General features: G+C 39.4%; 6 protein-coding genes across 12 annotated transcripts; 3 read left to right on the top strand and 3 right to left on the bottom strand.

Annotated features, from left to right (window-relative positions):
- The first annotated feature begins 148 nt into the window (after nt 1–148).
- On the top strand, nt 149–1,036 carry LOC145737669 (uncharacterized). Its single transcript, XM_081992459.1, has 2 exons — nt 149–280; nt 735–1,036. Exons 1-2 carry the CDS (start codon nt 160–162, stop codon nt 983–985), a joined length of 372 nt encoding a protein of 123 aa, XP_081848585.1. The 5' UTR covers nt 149–159; the 3' UTR covers nt 986–1,036.
- Nucleotides 973–12,789, bottom strand: LOC145737666 (uncharacterized). 5 transcript variants are annotated; one of them, XM_081992453.1, is made up of 6 exons: nt 12,609–12,789; nt 12,458–12,544; nt 11,532–11,708; nt 11,243–11,477; nt 4,379–4,513; nt 973–1,195 (listed from the first exon to the last, which is right to left on the bottom strand). In XM_081992453.1, exons 3-6 carry the CDS (start codon nt 11,679–11,681, stop codon nt 1,044–1,046), a joined length of 672 nt encoding a protein of 223 aa, XP_081848579.1. In that variant the 5' UTR covers nt 11,682–11,708; nt 12,458–12,544; nt 12,609–12,789; the 3' UTR covers nt 973–1,043. The 5 variants fall into 5 exon arrangements, with proteins under 5 accessions (XP_081848579.1, XP_081848581.1, XP_081848577.1 ...); XM_081992455.1 differs by having other exon boundaries at nt 11,532–11,705; XM_081992451.1 differs by having other exon boundaries at nt 12,458–12,558; nt 12,622–12,788.
- Nucleotides 4,549–10,341, top strand: LOC145737652 (uncharacterized). Its single transcript, XM_081992424.1, has 20 exons — nt 4,549–4,756; nt 4,807–5,019; nt 5,068–5,242; nt 5,298–5,464; nt 6,390–6,483; nt 6,536–6,756; nt 6,819–7,012; nt 7,064–7,250; nt 7,301–7,481; nt 7,532–7,641; nt 7,690–7,949; nt 8,001–8,156; nt 8,529–8,650; nt 8,708–8,875; nt 8,924–9,073; nt 9,125–9,227; nt 9,276–9,545; nt 9,625–9,858; nt 9,908–10,098; nt 10,147–10,341. Exons 1-20 carry the CDS (start codon nt 4,588–4,590, stop codon nt 10,307–10,309), a joined length of 3,528 nt encoding a protein of 1,175 aa, XP_081848550.1. The 5' UTR covers nt 4,549–4,587; the 3' UTR covers nt 10,310–10,341.
- On the top strand, nt 11,724–13,245 carry LOC145737663 (uncharacterized). Of its 2 annotated transcripts, XM_081992448.1 has the most exons (5): nt 11,730–12,334; nt 12,385–12,534; nt 12,588–12,727; nt 12,782–12,968; nt 13,020–13,245. In XM_081992448.1, exons 1-5 carry the CDS (start codon nt 12,273–12,275, stop codon nt 13,180–13,182), a joined length of 702 nt encoding a protein of 233 aa, XP_081848574.1. In that variant the 5' UTR covers nt 11,730–12,272; the 3' UTR covers nt 13,183–13,245. The 2 variants fall into 2 exon arrangements, with proteins under 2 accessions (XP_081848573.1, XP_081848574.1); XM_081992447.1 differs by having other exon boundaries at nt 11,724–12,334; nt 12,782–13,245.
- Nucleotides 13,246–13,251: 6 nt separating this feature from the next.
- LOC145737667 (ras-related protein Rab-1A) lies at nt 13,252–15,492 on the bottom strand. Of its 2 annotated transcripts, none has more exons than XM_081992457.1 (7): nt 15,319–15,492; nt 14,635–14,707; nt 14,530–14,577; nt 14,429–14,476; nt 14,147–14,374; nt 13,866–14,095; nt 13,252–13,810 (listed from the first exon to the last, which is right to left on the bottom strand). In XM_081992457.1, the coding sequence occupies exons 1-6, from the start codon at nt 15,330–15,332 to the stop codon at nt 13,895–13,897; spliced, it is 612 nt and encodes a 203-aa protein (XP_081848583.1). In that variant the 5' UTR covers nt 15,333–15,492; the 3' UTR covers nt 13,252–13,810; nt 13,866–13,894. The 2 variants fall into 2 exon arrangements, with proteins under 2 accessions (XP_081848583.1, XP_081848582.1); XM_081992456.1 differs by lacking the exon at nt 15,319–15,492 and adding an exon at nt 15,079–15,122.
- A 140-nt stretch (nt 15,493–15,632) lies between these two features.
- Nucleotides 15,633–19,168, bottom strand: LOC145737653 (ATP-binding cassette sub-family F member 2-like). The gene is made up of 9 exons (XM_081992425.1): nt 19,006–19,168; nt 18,628–18,826; nt 18,334–18,574; nt 17,323–17,477; nt 16,996–17,263; nt 16,547–16,939; nt 16,368–16,494; nt 16,122–16,313; nt 15,633–16,066 (listed from the first exon to the last, which is right to left on the bottom strand). Exons 2-9 carry the CDS (start codon nt 18,794–18,796, stop codon nt 15,728–15,730), a joined length of 1,884 nt encoding a protein of 627 aa, XP_081848551.1. The 5' UTR covers nt 18,797–18,826; nt 19,006–19,168; the 3' UTR covers nt 15,633–15,727.
- Nucleotides 19,169–19,176: the final 8 nt, after the last annotated feature.

Genomic DNA, 19,176 nt, shown 5'->3' with positions numbered 1-19,176 from the left:
GGTGTGCGTGTACATATTTTTAGATTTTTGCATTCGCCAAAACAATTCAGTGTTGCGAACAGGTGTGCGCGTCCCAAAATAAACGTCCCGATTTTCCCGTTGGATTTCTTTTATTTTCGGTCCCAAAATGAATTTTCCAATTGCGATGAGAACGTGAAAATGCAACGGATTTTGAGCGTCGAAGCCAGCCGAACCGCGAACCAACCGAATTCGGAATTTGTCACGAAACGGTTCTGTTGGAGTTTTTTGTTAACCGTGGCCTTCTTCGCTATTTTAGGAGGTTAGTATACGCCAATTACGTAAACAATTTTCCAAAGCATGTGACAGCTGTCATTGGTCAAAACCAGCGATGTAAAATTTCCGGAAAATTCAATTTGTGGAAATTTTTCGAGAAACTTTGTTTTTTACATTTTTGTACTATTAACTTCAAGGTATTTAGGCAGTTGAGGTTAATTTTTGAAAATAAAAATTTTTACTTGAAATTTCTTGACAATTCTAGTTTTTAATTTTTCAAGGTAAAACAGTGCATGGTACCAAAAAAGTGTATAGAAGATAAAAATTTCAGACCTCTAACTTGAAACGTTCCTGAGATATTGAGCAAGAACTGTAAAAAACAAGAGTTAACTTTCACGCCCTCTAGGGACTAAACGGGGCAACTTAGCCGCGCCCGCTCAACGTCACGTGATAGCCACTTTCATAAGCTTTCTTTTGTTATACGGTGGTTTTTGTTTTAGGTTTTCTTCTGGGTAAATTTGTTTCTGACCGTACTGTGGACGATATGACGCGTCAATTAAAGGACTTACACCGGGAAGTAGGGGAATTGAACGCAAACCTGCAGGACACCTTCAATTCGGGTTTAAACGCCACGACAGGGGTGGATTATCCATTTTTACAGTGTAATTTTGTGGTGATTGGTGCTAATCAGTCCAACAATTTACAGTCGGTGACGTTTCTAAGGCGACTAAACCAATGTTTTGGTGGTTAGTTTTAATAAATGTACATAAAAAACAATAATGAAAATCAAGATTTAAATCTAGTTAAGGTTAAAGTTTGCATTTCCTGTATAAATTCGAACAGTTCCGGTTTTCCCGCCCAAAATTTATGGCCTCCCTCGAAGGGGTGTTTACGGTGTAGTCCTGAAGCCACTGGCTACTGGCCAGCCCGTCAATTATTTTGTCGGTACTCGAACCAATGCCTGACAAAATAGACATGAGATATTCAAAAATTTGTATCAAAATTAATTAAAAAATTAATAAAAGTTATATTACTAGATTGTCACTAAAAACATCCCCAAACTGTCATTTTTCTTCTGATGTCCTTATTTGACACGTATGCTAACTTAGCTAAAAGGTGTAACTAGATGTAGCTAGTTTTTTTTTAAGTAAATACAATATTTAAGTGTTAAAGTTAAAAAAAAATAATAAAAATTTTCTTCAAGAAAAATCCCCCGAAAAAAATATTTCCAAAAAATACCCCAAAGAAAAAAAATTAACTATATTCTGGACAAAATTCCCTAATTTGACAACCCTGGCAAACTATCAACTCTTCTAATTTTGTAGAAAATGATTGCAATATTGCCAAGTTGATAACTTTCGTAATAATTTCAACAGTTGCCAAACTGACAATTTGTCATTTTATAATCTAACATTTTTCCAATGCGACCAAGCAAAATTTAATTTCTACAGTGTTGCAAAACTGTCTGAAAAAAAAAACACTACAAAATCAGGTAAAGTCAAGGAGAAAAGTGGGGTCAAAGTTTGAACTACTAGAAAAACGGTTTGAAAGGACAGTCAGGGACAAAATCGCCTGTAAAACCCACTTGGAGTGAGAAAATGACTGATTTAAGCACATTTTTGGAATCCTTATTAAATTTCCTATCTAATGACATAAAGAAACACTACAAAATTAGGTAAAGTCAGGGAGAAAAACGGAGTCAAATTTTCAACTGCCAGAAAAACGGTTTGAAAGGACAGTCAGCGACAAAATCATTTATAAAACCCACTTGGAATGGGAAAATGACTCTTTTAAGCACGTTTTTGGAATCCTCATTAAATTTCCTATCTAATGACATAAAAAACACTACAAAATCAGGTAAAGTCAGGCAGAAAAGTGGGGTCAAAGTTTGAACTACTAGAAACACAATTTCAAAGAACAGTCAGGGACAAAATCGACTGTAAAACCCACTTGGAGTGAGAAAATGACTGTTTTAAGCACATTTTTGGAATCCTTATTAAATTTCCTATCTAATGACATAAAGAAACACTATAAAATCAAGTAAAGTCAGGGAGAAAAACGGTGTCAAAGTTTCCACTCCCAGAAACACGGTTTGAAAGGACAGTCAGGGACAAAATCACTTATAAAACCCACTTGGAATGGGAAAATGACTGTTTTAAGCACATTTTTGGAATCTTCATTAAAGTTCCTATCTAATGACATAAAGAAACACTACAAAATTAGGTAAAGTCAGGGAGAAAAACGGTGTCAAATTTTCAACTGCCAGAAAAACGGTTTGAAAGGACAGTCAGCGACAAAATCATTTATAAAACCCACTTGGAATGGGAAAATGACTCTTTTAAGCACGTTTTTGGAATCCTCATTAAATTTCCTATCTAATGACATAAAAAAACACTACAAAATCAAGTAAAGTCAACGAGAAAAACGGTGTCAAAGTTTCCACTCCCAGAAACACGGTTTGAAAGGACAGTCATGGACAAAATCACTTATAAAACCCACTTGGAATGGGAAAATGACTCTTTTAAGCACATTTTTGAAATCCTCATTAAATTTCCTATCTAATGACATAAAAAAACACTACAACATCAAGTAAAGTCAAGGAGAAAAACGGTGTCAAAGTTTCCACTCCCAGAAACACGATTTGAAAGGACAGTCATGGACAAAATCACTTATAAAACCCACTTGGAATGGGAAAATGACTCTTTTAAGCACATTTTTGAAATCCTCATTAAATTTCCTATCTAATGACATAAAAAAACACTACAAAATCAAGTAAAGTCAAGGAGAAAAACGGTGTCAAAGTTTCCACTCCCAGAAACACGATTTGAAAGGACAGTCATGGACAAAATCACTTATAAAACCCACTTGGAATGGGAAAATGACTCTTTTAAGCACATTTTTGAAATCCTCATTAAATTTCCTATCTAATGACATAAAAAACACTACAAAATCAAGTAAAGTCAAGGAGAAAAACGGTGTCAAAGTTTCCACTCCCAGAAACACGGTTTGAAAGGACAGTCAGGGACAAAATCACTTATAAAACCCACTTGGAATGGGAAAATGACTCTTTTAAGCACGTTTTTGGAATCCTCATTAAATTTCCTATCTAATGACATAAAAAAACACTACAACATCAAGTAAAGTCAAGGAGAAAAACGGTGTCAAAGTTTCCACTCCCAGAAACACGATTTGAAAGGACAGTCATGGACAAAATCACTTATAAAACCCACTTGGAATGGGAAAATGACTCTTTTAAGCACATTTTTGAAATCCTCATTAAATTTCCTATCTAATGACATAAAAAAACACTACAAAATCAAGTAAAGTCAAGGAGAAAAACGGTGTCAAAGTTTCCACTCCCAGAAACACGGTTTGAAAGGACAGTCAGGGACAAAATCACTTATAAAACCCACTTGGAATGGGAAAATGACTCTTTTAAGCACGTTTTTGGAATCCTCATTAAATTTCCTATCTAATGACATAAAAAACACTACAAAATCAAGTAAAGTCAAGGAGAAAAACGGTGTCAAAGTTTCCACTCCCAGAAACACGGTTTGAAAGGACAGTCAGGGACAAAATCACTTATAAAACCCACTTGGAATGGGAAAATGACTCTTTTAAGCACGTTTTTGGAATCCTCATTAAATTTCCTATCTAATGACATAAAAAACACTATAAAATCAAGTAAAGTCAGGGAGAAAAACGGTGTCAAAGTTTCCACTCCCAGAAACACGATTTGAAAGGACAGTCATGGACAAAATCACTTATAAAACCCACTTGGAATGGGAAAATGACTCTTTTAAGCACGTTTTTGGAATCCTCATTAAATTTCCTATCTAATGACATAAAAAACACTATAAAATCAAGTAAAGTCAGGGAGAAAAACGGTGTCAAAGTTTCCACTCCCAGAAACACGGTTTGAAAGGACAGTCAGGGACAAAATCACTTATAAAACCCACTTGGAATGGGAAAATGACTCTTTTAAGCACGTTTTTGGAATCCTCATTAAATTTCCTATCTAATGGCATAAAAAAATTGACATCTCCAAAACTAGCCAAAGTACGGTCCTGATTTTTTCACTAACAAGGGTTTTAGCAATATTCCCTAAAAAAATTCATCATAGTCACGTGACTGAAGAACGTACCTTTTGCCACATTTTGTGAAGAATTCCTAGCAATGCGACACAACAGTTTCTGCAAACAAACGGTGACGTCCAGCTCGTTTTCGATTAGGGCTTCATCAATCACCCGCAAATAGGTCCAAACCGGTAAATCTTCACCTGCAAACAAATTGACTGGTAATTGTCACAAAATTGTCATTTTAGTCTCGTAAATTAACAGTTTTTTTCAAGTGATGTCAAGCAATCAAATTTACGTGCTGGAAACGTTAGTCAAACGAATCCAACCAGAAAATGGGGTAGTTTTCGAGGATTTAAGGACCATTAGCGTGGGATTCAAGTTTGCGCAACTGATCAATTTCGATATAGGCAGTGAACACTTTACCCCTCCTGGAATTGATCAAGGTAATCAAAATCCTTGTTAAGTAAGGCTGTTCAATGTAGAAACTTTAAAGGAAATTCGGTGGCGATGAACTTGGGGAAAACCTTCCTTTTCGTGTCCGATTCAACAGATTTGCAAAACCTGCTCCAAACCACCCCGTATCAGATCACCCTGTATGATGGTACTCGAACGGTAGGGTCAGTTACTCAAAATTGGAGGGCTGAGTTCAGTGACATGGTTGCCAATTTTGACAAGCTGGGTTTAGTTAAATCCAGCACTACAGAAGGTGCTTTTTGGTAACATTTTGGTGGTTTGCTAATAATTGTAATCGCAGAAAAGTACAATTTATGCAACGAACAAGGGAGTTGTACGGCTAAAGTGGACATTTTCATGAAAATGTCCTGTTTCGGTCCCAATTTGCAGACAACCTTCCAAATCAAAACGGGCGCAGAAAGCGTAGAGTACATATTCAGGCAGAGGAACCTATCCGACACGTTTACAGTGAAAAAGTCCGTGGACACTAATCTGTGTTAGTGCTCCAGGTGATTTCAGCCCGTTTTACAGGTATGAAGACGACAGAAATCAGCCCCTAATCGCCCCTTTGTACAGCGGAATTGATGCTATTAAGAGCGCACCAGGTTCGCAAATCAACGTGATGGAAAACGTGTCGTTGACTCAGCTATTTGACCGGGCCAAGGATGGTAACGTGCAGTTTCACAATCCTCAAGAAGGTATAAAATAGTCTAAGTGATGTCACGTGACACTGCATTAACTTAAAGCCAAGCGGTCACGTGACACACACATAACTGGTGTTGTCAATGAATGTCTGCCGATTTGTATGCACTTTTCAAGATTTAGTGCAAAACTGAGCACAGATTGACGTTAGTAACAGTTATCACGCTATTCTAGAAGACCATTTAGCTAAACGTCACGTGATAATTGTCAAAATAAGTGTCATAAAATTCAAAAACACGTCTCGTTTCGAAAACTGTATTAAACTGTAATTTTGGCAGATTTTATTGCGTGGTTTTAAAGGGTAATTTAGCTAAACAGTCACGTGACCCACTTGGAGTGAGAAAATGAGTGTTTTAAGCACATTTTTGAAATCCTCATTAAATTTCCTTTCTAATGACATAAAAAAACACTACAAAATCAAATAAAGTCAGGGAGAAAAACGGTGTCAAAGTTTCCACTCCCAGAAACACGGTTTGAAAAGACAGTCAGGGTCAAAATCACTTATAAAACCCACTTGGAATGGGAAAATGAGTGTTTTAAGCACATTTTTGGAATCCTCATTAAATTTCCTACCTAATGACATAAAAAAACACTACACAATCAAGTAAAGTCGGGGAGAAAAACGGTGTCAAAGTTTCCACTCCCAGAAACCCAACTTGAAAAGACAGTCAGGGACAAAATCACTTATAAAACCCACTTGGAATGAGAAAATGAGTGTTTTAAGCACATTTTTGGAATCCTCATTAAATTTCCTATCTAATGACATAAAAAAACACTACAAAATCAAGTAAAGTCAGGGAGAAAAACGGTGTTAAAATTTGAACTGATCTTGCATTTTGACAGCTGTATTCAGTTCAAAGCCAACCTGATCAGATCGGGTTAAACAAATGTCACGTGACACTACATCAACCTATTTTCTAGGTATTGTAATCGATTTCCAGGACGAGGACGATAAAATCTCGATTTGTTATCGACCTTCCGAAAACAAATTTTTCGATTTGCTGGAATTAATCAGGTTAGTCACATTGCAACTAACCGATTACGTTAATTAACCCTCTGTTAAACAGTGCCGACATTAAGACCAAAGATAAAAAAAGTGCTTTAACGATTCAACGGAAAAAAATGGACAGGGTGAACAGTTTTATGAAGTCGGTAGGAGGAAACTTGGGCCCCGATGTGATTATACAAGAGGACGAGGAGGAAATGCTTAAAATGACAGCAGAGAAAATAGCCACAAAACTGTGCGGTAACAAGGACTGTCCTGCCGTACAAAAGTTCAAAGAATACGGTACTATTTGACTAATAACATAATTAGTGGTTGGGGTTAAGTTACAGGGGGGTTTTCAACAGGTATAGGACCTCTAGCAACCGGTAAAGGCTTAGGAACTGTATATGGGGTTGTGGAGCCCCCAGTCACTTACGGAATGAGTCACACGTACGGTACAATGTGCGAGTACGGCCCTTACGGGGTGTTTTCCCGTCCTAAACACGAAGAACTCCCTTTCGTACCACCTAACGAAGATATTGACCCAGAACCACGCAAAGTAGTCCAGTGACTTTAGTAAAGTGACTTGACACAAAATGCTAATTTGTAGAAGTGCAAAAAAGCCCCAACATGGCATAGTCACAACTGTCCCCTCTCCCCCTCAAGACTGAGAGGTGGGGCTGATGATGGAAATATTGTCGAAACAGGGGAGGACAATATCACACCTAAATCTCCTATGTTAGAATGTAAAAGCATTATGGACCAGTTTGATGACATATTGAGTGAATACAAAAAAGGTAAACTTAACACTATTTTAAGCGCAGTTTTGACAGATTTATAAATGTAGCGTTGGGTCCTTGTGGTCACCCAACCTGTCCCTACGGCCCTAATTTTGGCAGCAACACTTGCAAACAAATATGCAACCAATCACCGCCCTCCACCTTGACCAACAACAGCTACGCCTCATGCAACGAGCCACCCTGTAACCTCGAAGGATGCCCTTACGCGGAAGAACCGAAAAAGAAACGGTGCGTTGTTGCCAATGCTAATTGGAAAGATCTGATTGGTTTATACACAGATATCCTGCTGGGTGCGGCAACCCTAAATGCGCCTACACTAAATACAAATTAGGATTAGTTGACGAGGATGCAGAGCTGGAATTGCAATTTTTACCTCCAGCTGTCACAGGTATTTCAGAGCCCTTTAGAAGCCAAATATAACACAAATTCAATTTAGGTAATTGTGGTGATCCACACTGTAAGTACCCCTTCCAGTCTCCATTGCCGCCGATTCATTGGGACTGTCCGGATCCCCTGCCCAAAGGCCCTTGCCGCAATCTAAACTGTCCCTTTCAACCAGCGCCCTTAAAAAAATACAAAACCAAAAAAACACTAAAAACTGGACCGTGCGGCAGCCCTTTATGTCCGTACGCCTTGCCCCAGCCCTGCGCAAATCCCACCTGTCCCTTCAAAATGCGCCCTTGTCCCATGGCTGAGGTAGACCCATAAAATTAATGATCCAAGCCAACAAAACTTTTTAATTAACAGAAACAAAATAACAAATCCGACTCTGGCCAATGTGAAAACGAAGATTGTCCCTTCTCTGATAAGAAAAACAAAGAACCGGACAATGCAAACCTTGAAGGTGAATTCCAGGACTGTATTAACCCAGAATGTCCGGCAAAAACAAAGCCCAAAAAGAAAGTAAGACTTTAAAGTTAACTTACATGGTGTGAGGTTATGTGAGGGACGCCAACTTTCCAATCACTGTTTTTAGCGAAAAAATCATTGCCACCAACAAATCACTACTCAAAACGTCACGTTGACACTTAAACAAACTTGTTTTATACCATTTTTCCCGTCTGAAACTCGTTTTTATTGACTTAATTGCCCTAGAAAGTCACTGTTAATAATAACAACAACAAACAAAAACAAAATGGCTGACAGCAGTGACAGCTCACAGCTGTAATCGTTTATGCCAATTCGAACTGGTCGGATCATGTCACGTGACAACATATTCTATACAATCAAGGTAGCCACGTGACATTTCTCCATTCTGAACTGGGATTTGTCTAGAAAACAAAAAAGCGGAAAAAATCGTGCGGAAACCCCGACTGTCCTGCGGTTAGTGCTGAACCGGACGCTGACAGTATATGCTCGAATCCGGTCTGTCCAGCGAGGAAAAGTTGCAAAAAAAGGTTTTCTGGTAGAAAGCAAATCTGAAATGCGTTCTAAAAGCCATTTTTTGGGTGCAGCTCGTCGAGTAGTAGCAGCGTGAGCGTGTGTTCAGACCCTCAATGTCCCTTTGCCGATTTGAAAAAGAAATCCAAAAAGGTGGCGGACGATGACAGTGCCGCTTCATGTCATAAAGGTGACGACCGGAGCGTTTGCTCAAACCCTGAATGCCCCGAAAGGAAAGAGAGGTAAAATGTCAAAATTTGCATTGTTGCCACAGTTAACAAACTTTTTAGGGATAAAAATAATTTGTGTGACCAGCCTGATTGCCCTTACTCCAAAGCACCCCTCGATCCGTCAATGTGCAACGATCCGCGTTGCCCTTACGCACAACCTTTACCTTCTTGTGGCATTCCTAATTGTCCCTACGAACCTATTCCCTTAGGGTATGACCCTTAACTTATTTGTTGGTTTGATAACTGAATTTGTGTGTGTAGGTTTTCGTGTAAAAACCCTAAATGCCCTTCCAAGTCGATTGATTTCTCTAAAAAAGCTGAGAAGACCAGTCCAAGCGGTTTGAACACCAACACAGTGATTGTGGTAAGGCTCACGTGATGATGGTGACATTTTGTCCAATGTTGCCAACAGACTACAACGACAGTGTGCGAGGATGCGTTACCGTGTGAATCACCCGACGATTGTGACAATCCCGACTGCGAAATGAAGGATCAAACGAGTGCAAAAATGACGCCAAAGAAAAAGAGAAAAAGGAAGAATCGGGGCAAATTCGTGTACTCGATGGGGGACAACTATCCTGGCAACAAGGTGGGGCACAAGGAGTGCGTCACTCCCATGTTCAATGTACCACCCAATATGGGTTGGCTGTGGAATATACGCAGTCCAATTGTGAGGTTAAAGGTAATTTTGTGCATTTTAGTGACAGCTGTCAGTCTGTTTTGCCACATTGATGTTTTCCCTACAATTTGGGGATTTTCAGCCTAGACGTGGTTGGAGACCAGGCGCCTTAACCAAAACGATAGCGGCTCGAATTCGAGCGCACAGACAAGCCCAAGGTTTAGGGTACTTGAGGGTACCAGATTTCAAAAAATATGGCGGCGACCTGGACGATAGTGACACTGTCAAAGTGGTACCAAAACCCACTTTGCAAGTGCAGAAAAAAGAAGGAGCCTACTGGATCACTGTGAACCCTTTAAAGGACCCCAACACTTTGGTGATTGTTGGTTTGGATTGTTTTCCAGGGTTTTCACTGTCCCTTTTAGGTGGAAAATGAAGATCCTTACATGGAGTGCACTCCCATGACCTTTAAAATAACGAAAAACAAGAAAAATCAAGAAGACTTTTGTTACTGTGATGGGGATCAACCTTTAACTGCGCTCAGGTCATCCTCGTCCTCAGACAGCGAATTGGACATTGAATTCACCCCCCCAGCCGGAATTATACACCCAGAAAGGTTAGTTTAAAAACCCGACCAATCAGAACACTCTAAAAATTAATCCAGGTTTAAGAAAAAGCCAAATAGCGTGTGCTGTGAGGCGCAGTACGACCCTAACGATTTTGCCGAACCGAAGAAAGAGAAAGAACCGAAGGGCGGTAAAAAAGGAAAGGGCGATAAGGGCGGCAAAGGTGCTAAAGGTGGTAAAGGAAAAAAGGGTAAAAAGTAAAATGTCTCAAATAAAAACCGTTATGTCTAAAATTGAGTTTGGTTTTGAATGTGACAGAACGAGTGAAGAAAGTTATAGTCTGAACTGCGTTTAAGGTTATTTTAAATATCTCGTCCTGTCCAAGACCTATTGAAATGAGTTTTTGGTCCTTTTTTTCTCTCATCAAGGGCTACTATAACCTGTACACCCCCACCATTTTCACCCTGTAGACTTGGAGCTAGAGCAAACTTTAAATGGAACGAAAAGTAGTTCAAGATATACCCTTTCTACTACCGAGCTACATTTTTTCCTAAGACGTACAGGGCCGGAACTAGAATGCCCCAAAGTTGACCCTGCACACCCCGAAAATCTCAGAATTCTGAAAAATTCTGTTCAAGAATTAATTCCCTGATAAGAAAAAAGCTTGAAGGTGAATTCCAGGACTGTATTAACCCAGAATGTCCGACAAAAAGAAAGTGAGACTTTAAATGCACTCTTAAGTTAACTTACTTGGTGTGAGGTTACGTGAGGCACGCCAACTTTCCAATCACTGTTTTTAGCGAAAAAATCATTGCCACCACCAAATCACCACTCAAAACATCACGTTGACACTTAAACAAGTTTGTTTTATACTATTTTTCCCCTCTGAAACTCGTTTTTATTGACTTAATTGCCCTAGAAAGTCACTGTTAATAATAACAACAAACAAAAACAAGATGGCTGACAGCAGTGACAGCTCACAGCTGTATTCGTTTATGCCAATCCAAACTGATCGGAACAGTTCGATCACGTGACAATATATTCTATACAATCAAGTAGTCACGTGACATTTCTCCATTCTGAACTGAGATTTGTTTAGAAAACAAAAAAGCGGAAAAAAGAGAAAAAAATCATGGAAAAACTACTACAGCGTACATGGGACGGACAATAAGAACTATATAACAACTTGCTTACTTCTTTGAGTCTTGAAACGTCCGCTCATCATTGAATTCAAAGGATTATCGGTGGGTATAAGACTGGTTTTGTTGAACAGCATTAGAATAACAGGCAGGGCGATTGCCGCTCCAAATATAACCACTCCACCCAGTATAAGAGCGCCCGCGTTCAAGCTGATTAACGAACTCTTCACCATGTTCATTGATCTCTTAATAGGTAGAGTGATAAAGGGAACGTTAAAATCCAAGTCGATCTGAAAAAATAACTAAATTGTAACGACGTTTTACGGCACTCGTGCGGTACGCACGCGTAAGTCGCCGTCCGAATCGAAGCTAATCAATCGATACTGCCTGGTCTGTTGCTCGTTTCTGCTCAGTTGCAGGTAGGACGCACTTGAATTCCTCGTGCCGAAAACCACATTTACGGCACAGCACACTAAGAAGAACACTTTCATCATGTTGGCAAGGTTGACGGTAAGTAACTGCTAAAAATGGGGATCCGGTTACTTTTAATTGAAAATTGAATCATTAAAAGTAAATTATCATTTGAGGTGAAAAAAAAAACGGTTCTACAATTACAATGGGTGCCGCCATTAACGCGGAATGTATCGACTGAGCACGAAAATGTCTCTTTCACGAAATTTTGGCTTTTGCGTAACATCCATTAGTTTTGCTAGAGAGAGACAACCATACACTATATAATACTTCAAACAAAGATTGCCATGCAAGTTGGTCATGTGACATATGCCGTTCCAGCTGTCACTTCACCCTCATTGACTTATAAATGGTTTTATTAAATACCCACTAATAAAATAACGAAAAAAAACAAATGTAAACGCATACAAAAAGCGTAACCAAAACAAAGACGTTGAGTTAAATAACGCACTGTCTTTTGTCATCACGTATTACCAAATTCGCGTTATTGTTCAAAGTCCTAATTATTTTTAATACTTTCATATTGTTTAAAGTTAACAAACTGTAAAATTTTTGTATATAAAATAACTTGGTTCAGTTCGGTTTCACTATAGTTTACCATAAGCAAGTGAAAGATGTTTCAAAAAGTATTATTTGTGGCAGTTATGATTTTAGGGGTGTGCAAGGCAGAAGAGGGGTAAGTCAGACCTAAAATAGCACAAACTGGTTAACTTTCAGTAAAAAAAGGGGTTTCAGCCCTACTGGCAGATACTACGAGTCGGAACTGCCTTATCAAAAGTACAAAAACAATAAAACTTACGTTCCGCACAATCCGGTAGGAGCTGACAAGAAAGAGTCTCGTTTTGGGGCCCTCACTTACAACCCGTCCGGAAATGGGTTAGTATTTCTGTTTTCGTAAACCTGGAAAACGTGATTTTACCATTTAAAAGTTATGGAATGACTTACAACACAATGAAACTGGACCTGAACGGGGTTGTTTTGGGCGCTCTGATTGGTCTGGGCGCCATTATGATCCTTCCCAAAGTAGCCCAGATTTTTGGCGGTGGTGGTCACGAAGGTTATGGACGCAGTAAGTTAATTTGGTTTGAATCCTGTACACTGTGTTATAACTAAACACTTTTAGATTTGGAGGAGGAAATGTCAACGGTAACAAATTTACTGTCAAAAATTGACAATTCCCTGGCTGTCAACTCAATTGACAGCACTGCCTGCACCCAACGGATTGTGTGCAACACAGTGAGGGACGCGGTGAAAAACGCTAAAACGGGCGAAGCCACCAGTGTGGACGAGTTTGTGCTTTCGTTCACTAGGTACCCACTCTGTGATTTTTGGTATCAAATTGTTGCAATTTTTGTACGCAGGAACCCGTTATTTACGTACGCCACACCGACCGCCATCAAGGAGGCGGTGGAAACCGGACATGCCGAGGATTCTGACAGATGCACCACTACTTATTCTGATAAATGTCCCCTGAATAAGGACAACGTACTGAAAGTAATGTCCAGTTTAATTCCGTTCAACTGATTAGTTTTTAAGTTGTGGCAACACTGTAGCAGTTATCAATTTTGACATGTGAATAAAACTAAATCTAAATAATACATAAAGTGAAATATATTTTATTAAAATTACCTTACTAATTAACAGAAGAGTTTACCATTTTTTTTTTAAAGAAGATTATAAGATGGTGTTGTCACAAAGAAAACGGAATTGAACGTTCTTAATTAAGCACTACTTTACCGACTTTCAGGCTAATATACATTCCCCTTCACTGTTATGAGATATAAATTAATAAATAATAACGACGTTCTGTAAATCCTGGATTTAGTGTTGTTATATACAAGTCCGGAAATTTCGTACATAAGAAACCTGTGGTAAGAAGAGAGAAATCAATTAGCTAGACAAAGATGGATACAAAATTTTTGACAGACTGACAGTGACAGTTTATTGCCATCTTTATCTAACTCATCACAAGTTTCTTAAAATTGTGAAATTCCCATTCAAGTACATTATTACAAAAAAAAACCTTAAAAGCAAAATTGAACTAATTAATGGAACATACGCTTTAGACGGACTAAAAAAGTATATTGTAGGTAATATAATTATAAAAAGTAGCTATGGGGCTACTTGAATTAAACAAAAATAAGTCGACCACCTGAAAACACTTAAAATCAGCGAAAAATGGGGTAAAAACCCGGGGGAAAACTTACCACACACGCAAGGAAACCAAACATCTCTCTCAGCAGCAACCGGACTTGTTCGATTCGATTGGGCGGCTCTGGTCGAACTTTACTTTCCCGCCTTGTTCGGCCGAGGCGGAGGAGGGCGGTCCCACTCTGTTTTTAATCTCGGCCGCCATCGTCATGAAGGCCTGCTCCACGTTGGTGGCGTTTTTCGCCGAAGTTTCCAGAAACGGTATTCCCAATTGATCGGCGTATTCCTGGTTTTCGTTTCATTATTCTGGGTGTTTGCTTGGGAGTTAATTACTTACTTTAGCAGTCTGAAAATCAACCACTTTCTTGGTGGTCAGATCGCTCTTATTGCCTACGAGTAGTTTGTTAACGTTGTCGCACGCGTAACGTTCAATTTCTTCGAGCCACTGTTTAACGTTATTGAACGAGTCTTGATCTGTACAGTCGTAAACCACGATAATTCCATGGGCCCCCCTGTAGTAACTGGACGTGATCGTTCTGAATCTTTCTTGACCCGCGGTGTCCCACTACAATTACAACAAAATACAAACTAATTTCCACGAAATACCCAACAAACTTACAATTTGTAACTTGATCGTTTTGCCGTCTAAATCGATGGTTCTGATTTTCTACAAACAAACGTTCAGTTAACATTAACCACCGGAAAACTGTAAAAACTTACAAAGTCTACTCCTATTGTACTAATGTAACTTTCCGTGTAAGTGTCATCCTGAAATTACAACAATTTTAATGTAGAAAGTGGTTTATGCAATCTGTGGCGACTTACAGCAAACCTCAGCAACAGACAGGACTTGCCAACGCCAGAGTCTCCAATAAGAAGCAGTTTGAATAAATAATCACTGGAAAAATAATTTGGGTAAATTATTGACTAACTAACCTAACCCTAGATTAAATCAACCAAGGCCCTCTTTGTTTTGACGTCATAATGAGGTAATTTAAGGAAACAGTATTGTGTCCAACTGTCAAATTACATCATCGTGACGTCAAAACGGCCATTGTACAGTGTTGCCCCACATGATTTTTTTATCAATATGAAAACTTATAGGCAACATTGCAGTCAAAATTAATTAACCACCAATATTTACATTTCATTAATGGCTTATTAAATGGAAATTTTTGTAGGATTTGTTCTGCATATTAAGAAAACTGGCTCTCAACCAGAACAAAGGTGGTTTTCACAAAAATAACCGGACCACAATGACATACGTACAGCTGATAAACACCAAAAGTGTGAATCATCCTTAAATTTAAGGGACAACAATGGCTTTTCCCTTAGGAAGTGGCCGAGAGACAAGATGGTGGGTGGATGTAAGGAAAACTTGTCTTTAACCCAAGTTGGGGTTTAGTAGCCTAGTATAAGGTAGTGTACAAAGTAAGGACGTAGAAAAAGCTGCGCATTTTGTGATATTGCGAAAAAAACAGTCACGTCAAACAAATCGATACTACTTACTATTCAGGATTCATTGTTGTGGCCGTGTTACACTGCGAGCAAACTATTACTTGAAACTGGGCGGGTGTGGTTTATATTGCACTTGCTAGGGTTGAACGAGGATTTTTGAGTTTACAGCAAAACTTGTTTTGTAATAAAGTTGGGAGGACTAGGAAATGATGGAAACTTTGACACTTAACTGACGTTTCAAATGTTGTGACGTGGCCTATCATCGGTCAAAACTGATTGACGTTTTGAAGAGTGTCGATTGCAGCGCCATTGTGATTGAACTAATTTCAGCCACATGCTAGTTTTAAGGGGAAAAAACAAGACAATTTGCAATAAATGAAACACCGTATATATTAAAAAATTGTCCGGTGCAACTAAACGCCGTGGTGCTGTATTATGTTGGAATTTAATTTAAAGGGATTTAAGCCCTGACTTGTTTGGCGTTTTTCTCGATTTCCTTGAGAACTTTACTTTTTAAGTGCTCTTTGTAGCTCAAAATATCACCTTTCCATTTGGTTACGGTGCCCTTTTCGCACACCCAAATCTCCTCTGCCACCTGGCTGATTAGCCTGAAATCGTGACTCACTAGAACCAAACCACCTTCGAAATCGTTCACAGCCTCGGCCAGAGCATCGATCGTTTCCATGTCCAAGTGATTGGTCGGTTCGTCTAGCAGCAACAAATGGGGAGCCTGCCACGCCAACCACGCAAAAACCACCCGGCATCTTTGACCGTCCGATAATTGACGGATTGGACAGACCTAATAATTGTTTATGCTAGAGAGAGACTTTAAAATTGATTTAATCACTGATTACTTGTTGCCGGCCAGTTAGACCGTAACGGCCAATAATTTTCCGCATTTCTTCCTTTTCCTTCACGTCCGGGAAACTCGTCATCATATACTCCAACGGGGACAGATCCAAGTCGAGTAGTTCGTGCAGATGTTGATGGTAACGGGCGATGCGCAGATGGGAATTTTTCCTGATCATACCCTCAGTGGGCACCAGCTGTAACGATAATTTAAAACCGCCTACTTGGACGTGTGTACGGTAATCACTTACGTCACCGTAAAGGAGCTTCAGTAGAGTACTTTTTCCGGCCCCGTTGGGTCCGACCAAGGCCAATCTGGTGTCCAGGTCGATTCCGAATTCCAAGTTTTTATAAATGTACGGGGAAGTGTCGTTGTAGCTGCAGGAAAATGTGTCAAATTGTTGCCAAAAAAAAAAAAAAAACGTCGTACCGGAAACTGACATTTTGCACCATAATAACTGGTGGTGGAATAGTGCCGCAACTCGGGAAATAAAAAGTGACAATCTTGTCGGTGACTACTTTTTCGGTTAAACCTTGCGCCACCATTTTGGCTAAAGTTTTCTCCTTGGACTGGGCCTGTCTGGCCAGTTTGGCTGAACCGTGCCCGAACCGTGCGATATAATTCTTCATGTGATTAATCTGGTCCTGTTCCCAATTGTACTGCTTCATTTGGTTTTCGAGCAGTTCCATACGAGTGCGCATAAACGCGTCATAATTACCCGTGTAGTATTTCAACCTTTTTTTGTCCATGTGAATGATGTTGGTGCAGACGCCGTTCAAGAAATCTTGAGAGTGGGAAATGAGCACCAGTATCCGCTTGTAACTGTAACAAAACCACTTTACGTCCCCCTATCGGGTCGAATTGCAACTAAATCGTACTGTTTCAGTTCTTCTTCAAGCCACACGCAAGCGTCCAAGTCCAAATGATTGGTAGGCTCGTCCAGCAATAGCAAATGCGGTTTGACGTACAAAGCGCGAGCCAATGCGATACGCATACGCCAACCACCACTGAAATCTTTAGTTTTCTTCTGTTGCATCTCTTTGGAGAATCCTAAACCGTGCAAAATGTTGGCGGCGCGCGCTTCCGCCGTATCAGCCGAGATTTCCTCCAAACGGTCGTAAATGTCCATCAGCTGTTCCTGGGACTCTGTCCAGGAAATAATAATTATTATTCTAAGTCTGGAAGTGTTGGAAATATGGTAGTACCGTCGTCCTCGCACGCTATTAAAGTGTCCGCGAGTTTTTCAAGCCGAGTCCGTTCCTCGTCCACCTCCATGACGCATTGCAAAGCCGACTTATCCGAAGCGGGCATTTCTCTCGTCAGATGGAAAATATCAATGTGTTCTGGAATGGGAACTTCCCTGAAAATAACATTATCTGCTACAGTGATGTCAAATTTACTACACTCTCTAAAAGACAAATTAAAAACCTACAAGAAAATATGTATATTCATTGATAGAGGTAAAAACTAATAAATTTCAAAACTAATAAGTTAGTATAGAGAATACATTTAAGTTGTGGCAACACTGCTTGTCAACTGCAGAGATCTAAAAGCGGTAATTTTCGGGTCGAAAAACTTTTGAACAGATGTTCTCCCTTCTGGACAACAGATTCCCGCTGTAAAAGCTTCAATCCTTTGGTAGCCTGACATTCCTACTATATATGGTACACAGGGTGATCAAAAGACAATTTCAAGGGCTACAAATTGGTACATTAAACCACCCTGTAACTGTCCAAATAACAGAGTTATGGGCTGTCACAGTAAAAACTGTCAAAATCAAACAACTCAGTTTTAACAGTAAATAACTCACTTATTCGACGTTTTAGGTAAAAACGCTATACAGGGTGGTCAAAAGAGAATTTCAAGGGCTACAAATTGGTATATCGAACCACCTTATAATTGTCAAAATAATCGACTTATTGACAATACAATGGAGTAGTTTACAGGGTGATTCAATGAATTTTTAACATTCTTGCAACTTGTTTTCATTTCCATTTTATAAAAAAATACCAAATATGAATCTTGTACATATTTGAGAGTCCAACAGTTTTCTCCTCCAACCTAAACTCAGTCACTTTAAGAAATACAGTAGACAGTAGAGGTATGAATAATAAGTGATAGTCAGTTAAATAGTTTGTGATTGGTAAAAAAAAGCAGCCTACAGCTTGACCAATCACAAAGCAGTAATAAATGCACAGTGCAAAAACAAAACATACCTATTGCCCAATACTGCCAAAAGTGTGGATTTTCCACACCCATTGAGTCCGATCAAGCCATAACGCCTACCACAATTCAACTCAAGCATGGCATCCTGCAACATTTCAGATCCATGGAAAGTAATGGAAAAGTTTTCAATTTTAACATCCCTCGATTTGGGATGAACAGCCAGTGATCCGGTGCAGGCCCTTGCCTCTGCATTGAGCCTGGCATCAGCCTCCAGTTTAGCGCACAAAGCCTCTACAAACCACGTTGTACAGTGTACAGTAAGCTGTATTAAGCATTTATGTTACCTTCAGCACTCAGTTCAGTGGTGCCATTGGCTGAACCATTTTGAGCCCCATTGGTGGTTGGGTTCTGTTTGTCTGTATTCTCCGGTTTGGTTTGTTTCTTGCCAGTCTGTCTGGCTTTCGCCGCGTCTTTTTTACGTTGCTGTTCGCGTTTTTTGGCGTCCGAAGGCATGTTGCAAACCAGATTATGTGTGCACCTCAACTAACAACACCAACGATTAGTTACACAATAAAATCAGTTAAAGTAAAGCGTGGCACAACTTTCTCTACGTTGTAAAGGTTTTTTTTAAGGTAATTTTTCTAGAAGTTGATGAAGAAAGACCTGGTGCAGTGTCTTTATAACCTCAAACTTTTACTTTAATGGGAAACGTTAACACTCACCTGATTTACACTGTAGGCTGTCCCAAATGGGAAATACTGTTAATGCGAGTGGATTTCTGGGGGAATTCAGTTCAATATTGCTTTTAAACGTAATTTTTGGACATGGACCAAAAGTTTTGCTTAAATGGTGGACGGTAAAAGGAAACACTTGACAGAATGACAGATGTCGTT

Source organism: Ips typographus, linkage group LG14 (genome assembly GCF_016097725.1).
Source record: "Ips typographus isolate SLU linkage group LG14, UJ_Ityp_2.0, whole genome shotgun sequence".
Lineage (NCBI taxonomy): Eukaryota > Metazoa > Arthropoda > Insecta > Coleoptera > Curculionidae > Ips > Ips typographus.
Note: the sequence above shows the minus strand (reverse complement) of the source record. Positions and strands in the feature narration are given on the sequence as shown.

Bases quoted from the DNA above. Each gene is read 5' to 3' on its own strand.
- LOC145737669 (XM_081992459.1), top strand. From the start codon at position 160: ATGCAACGGATTTTGAGCGTCGAAGCCAGCCGAACCGCGAACCAACCG. The intron at 281-734 runs GTTAGTATACGC...TTTTTGTTTTAG, and splicing joins CTTCTTCGCTATTTTAGGAG to GTTTTCTTCTGGGTAAATTT.
- LOC145737652 (XM_081992424.1), top strand. From the start codon at position 4,588: ATGTCAAGCAATCAAATTTACGTGCTGGAAACGTTAGTCAAACGAATC. The intron at 8,157-8,528 runs GTAAGACTTTAA...GGATTTGTCTAG, and splicing joins AAACAAAGCCCAAAAAGAAA to AAAACAAAAAAGCGGAAAAA. The intron at 9,859-9,907 runs GTGATTGTTGGT...TGTCCCTTTTAG, and splicing joins TAAAGGACCCCAACACTTTG to GTGGAAAATGAAGATCCTTA.
- LOC145737666 (XM_081992450.1), bottom strand. From the start codon at position 11,681: ATGATGAAAGTGTTCTTCTTAGTGTGCTGTGCCGTAAATGTGGTTTTC. The intron at 11,478-11,531 runs GTGCGTACCGCA...TTATTTTTTCAG, and splicing joins ATTCGGACGGCGACTTACGC to ATCGACTTGGATTTTAACGT. The intron at 1,196-4,378 runs GTACGTTCTTCA...CTATTTTGTCAG, and splicing joins TTCACAAAATGTGGCAAAAG to GCATTGGTTCGAGTACCGAC.
- LOC145737663 (XM_081992447.1), top strand. From the start codon at position 12,273: ATGTTTCAAAAAGTATTATTTGTGGCAGTTATGATTTTAGGGGTGTGC. The intron at 12,335-12,384 runs GTAAGTCAGACC...CAGTAAAAAAAG, and splicing joins GTGTGCAAGGCAGAAGAGGG to GGGTTTCAGCCCTACTGGCA. The intron at 12,728-12,781 runs GTAAGTTAATTT...AAACACTTTTAG, and splicing joins TCACGAAGGTTATGGACGCA to ATTTGGAGGAGGAAATGTCA.
- LOC145737667 (XM_081992456.1), bottom strand. From the start codon at position 15,107: ATGATTCACACTTTTGGTGTTTATCAGCT. The intron at 14,578-14,634 runs GTAAGTCGCCAC...TTGTAATTTCAG, and splicing joins GTCTGTTGCTGAGGTTTGCT to GATGACACTTACACGGAAAG. The intron at 14,096-14,146 runs GTAAGTAATTAA...AACGAAAACCAG, and splicing joins TTGATTTTCAGACTGCTAAA to GAATACGCCGATCAATTGGG.
- LOC145737653 (XM_081992425.1), bottom strand. From the start codon at position 18,796: ATGCCTTCGGACGCCAAAAAACGCGAACAGCAACGTAAAAAAGACGCG. The intron at 18,575-18,627 runs GTAACATAAATG...CGTGGTTTGTAG, and splicing joins CACTGAACTGAGTGCTGAAG to AGGCTTTGTGCGCTAAACTG. The intron at 16,067-16,121 runs GTAATCAGTGAT...AACAATTATTAG, and splicing joins GTCTAACTGGCCGGCAACAA to GTCTGTCCAATCCGTCAATT.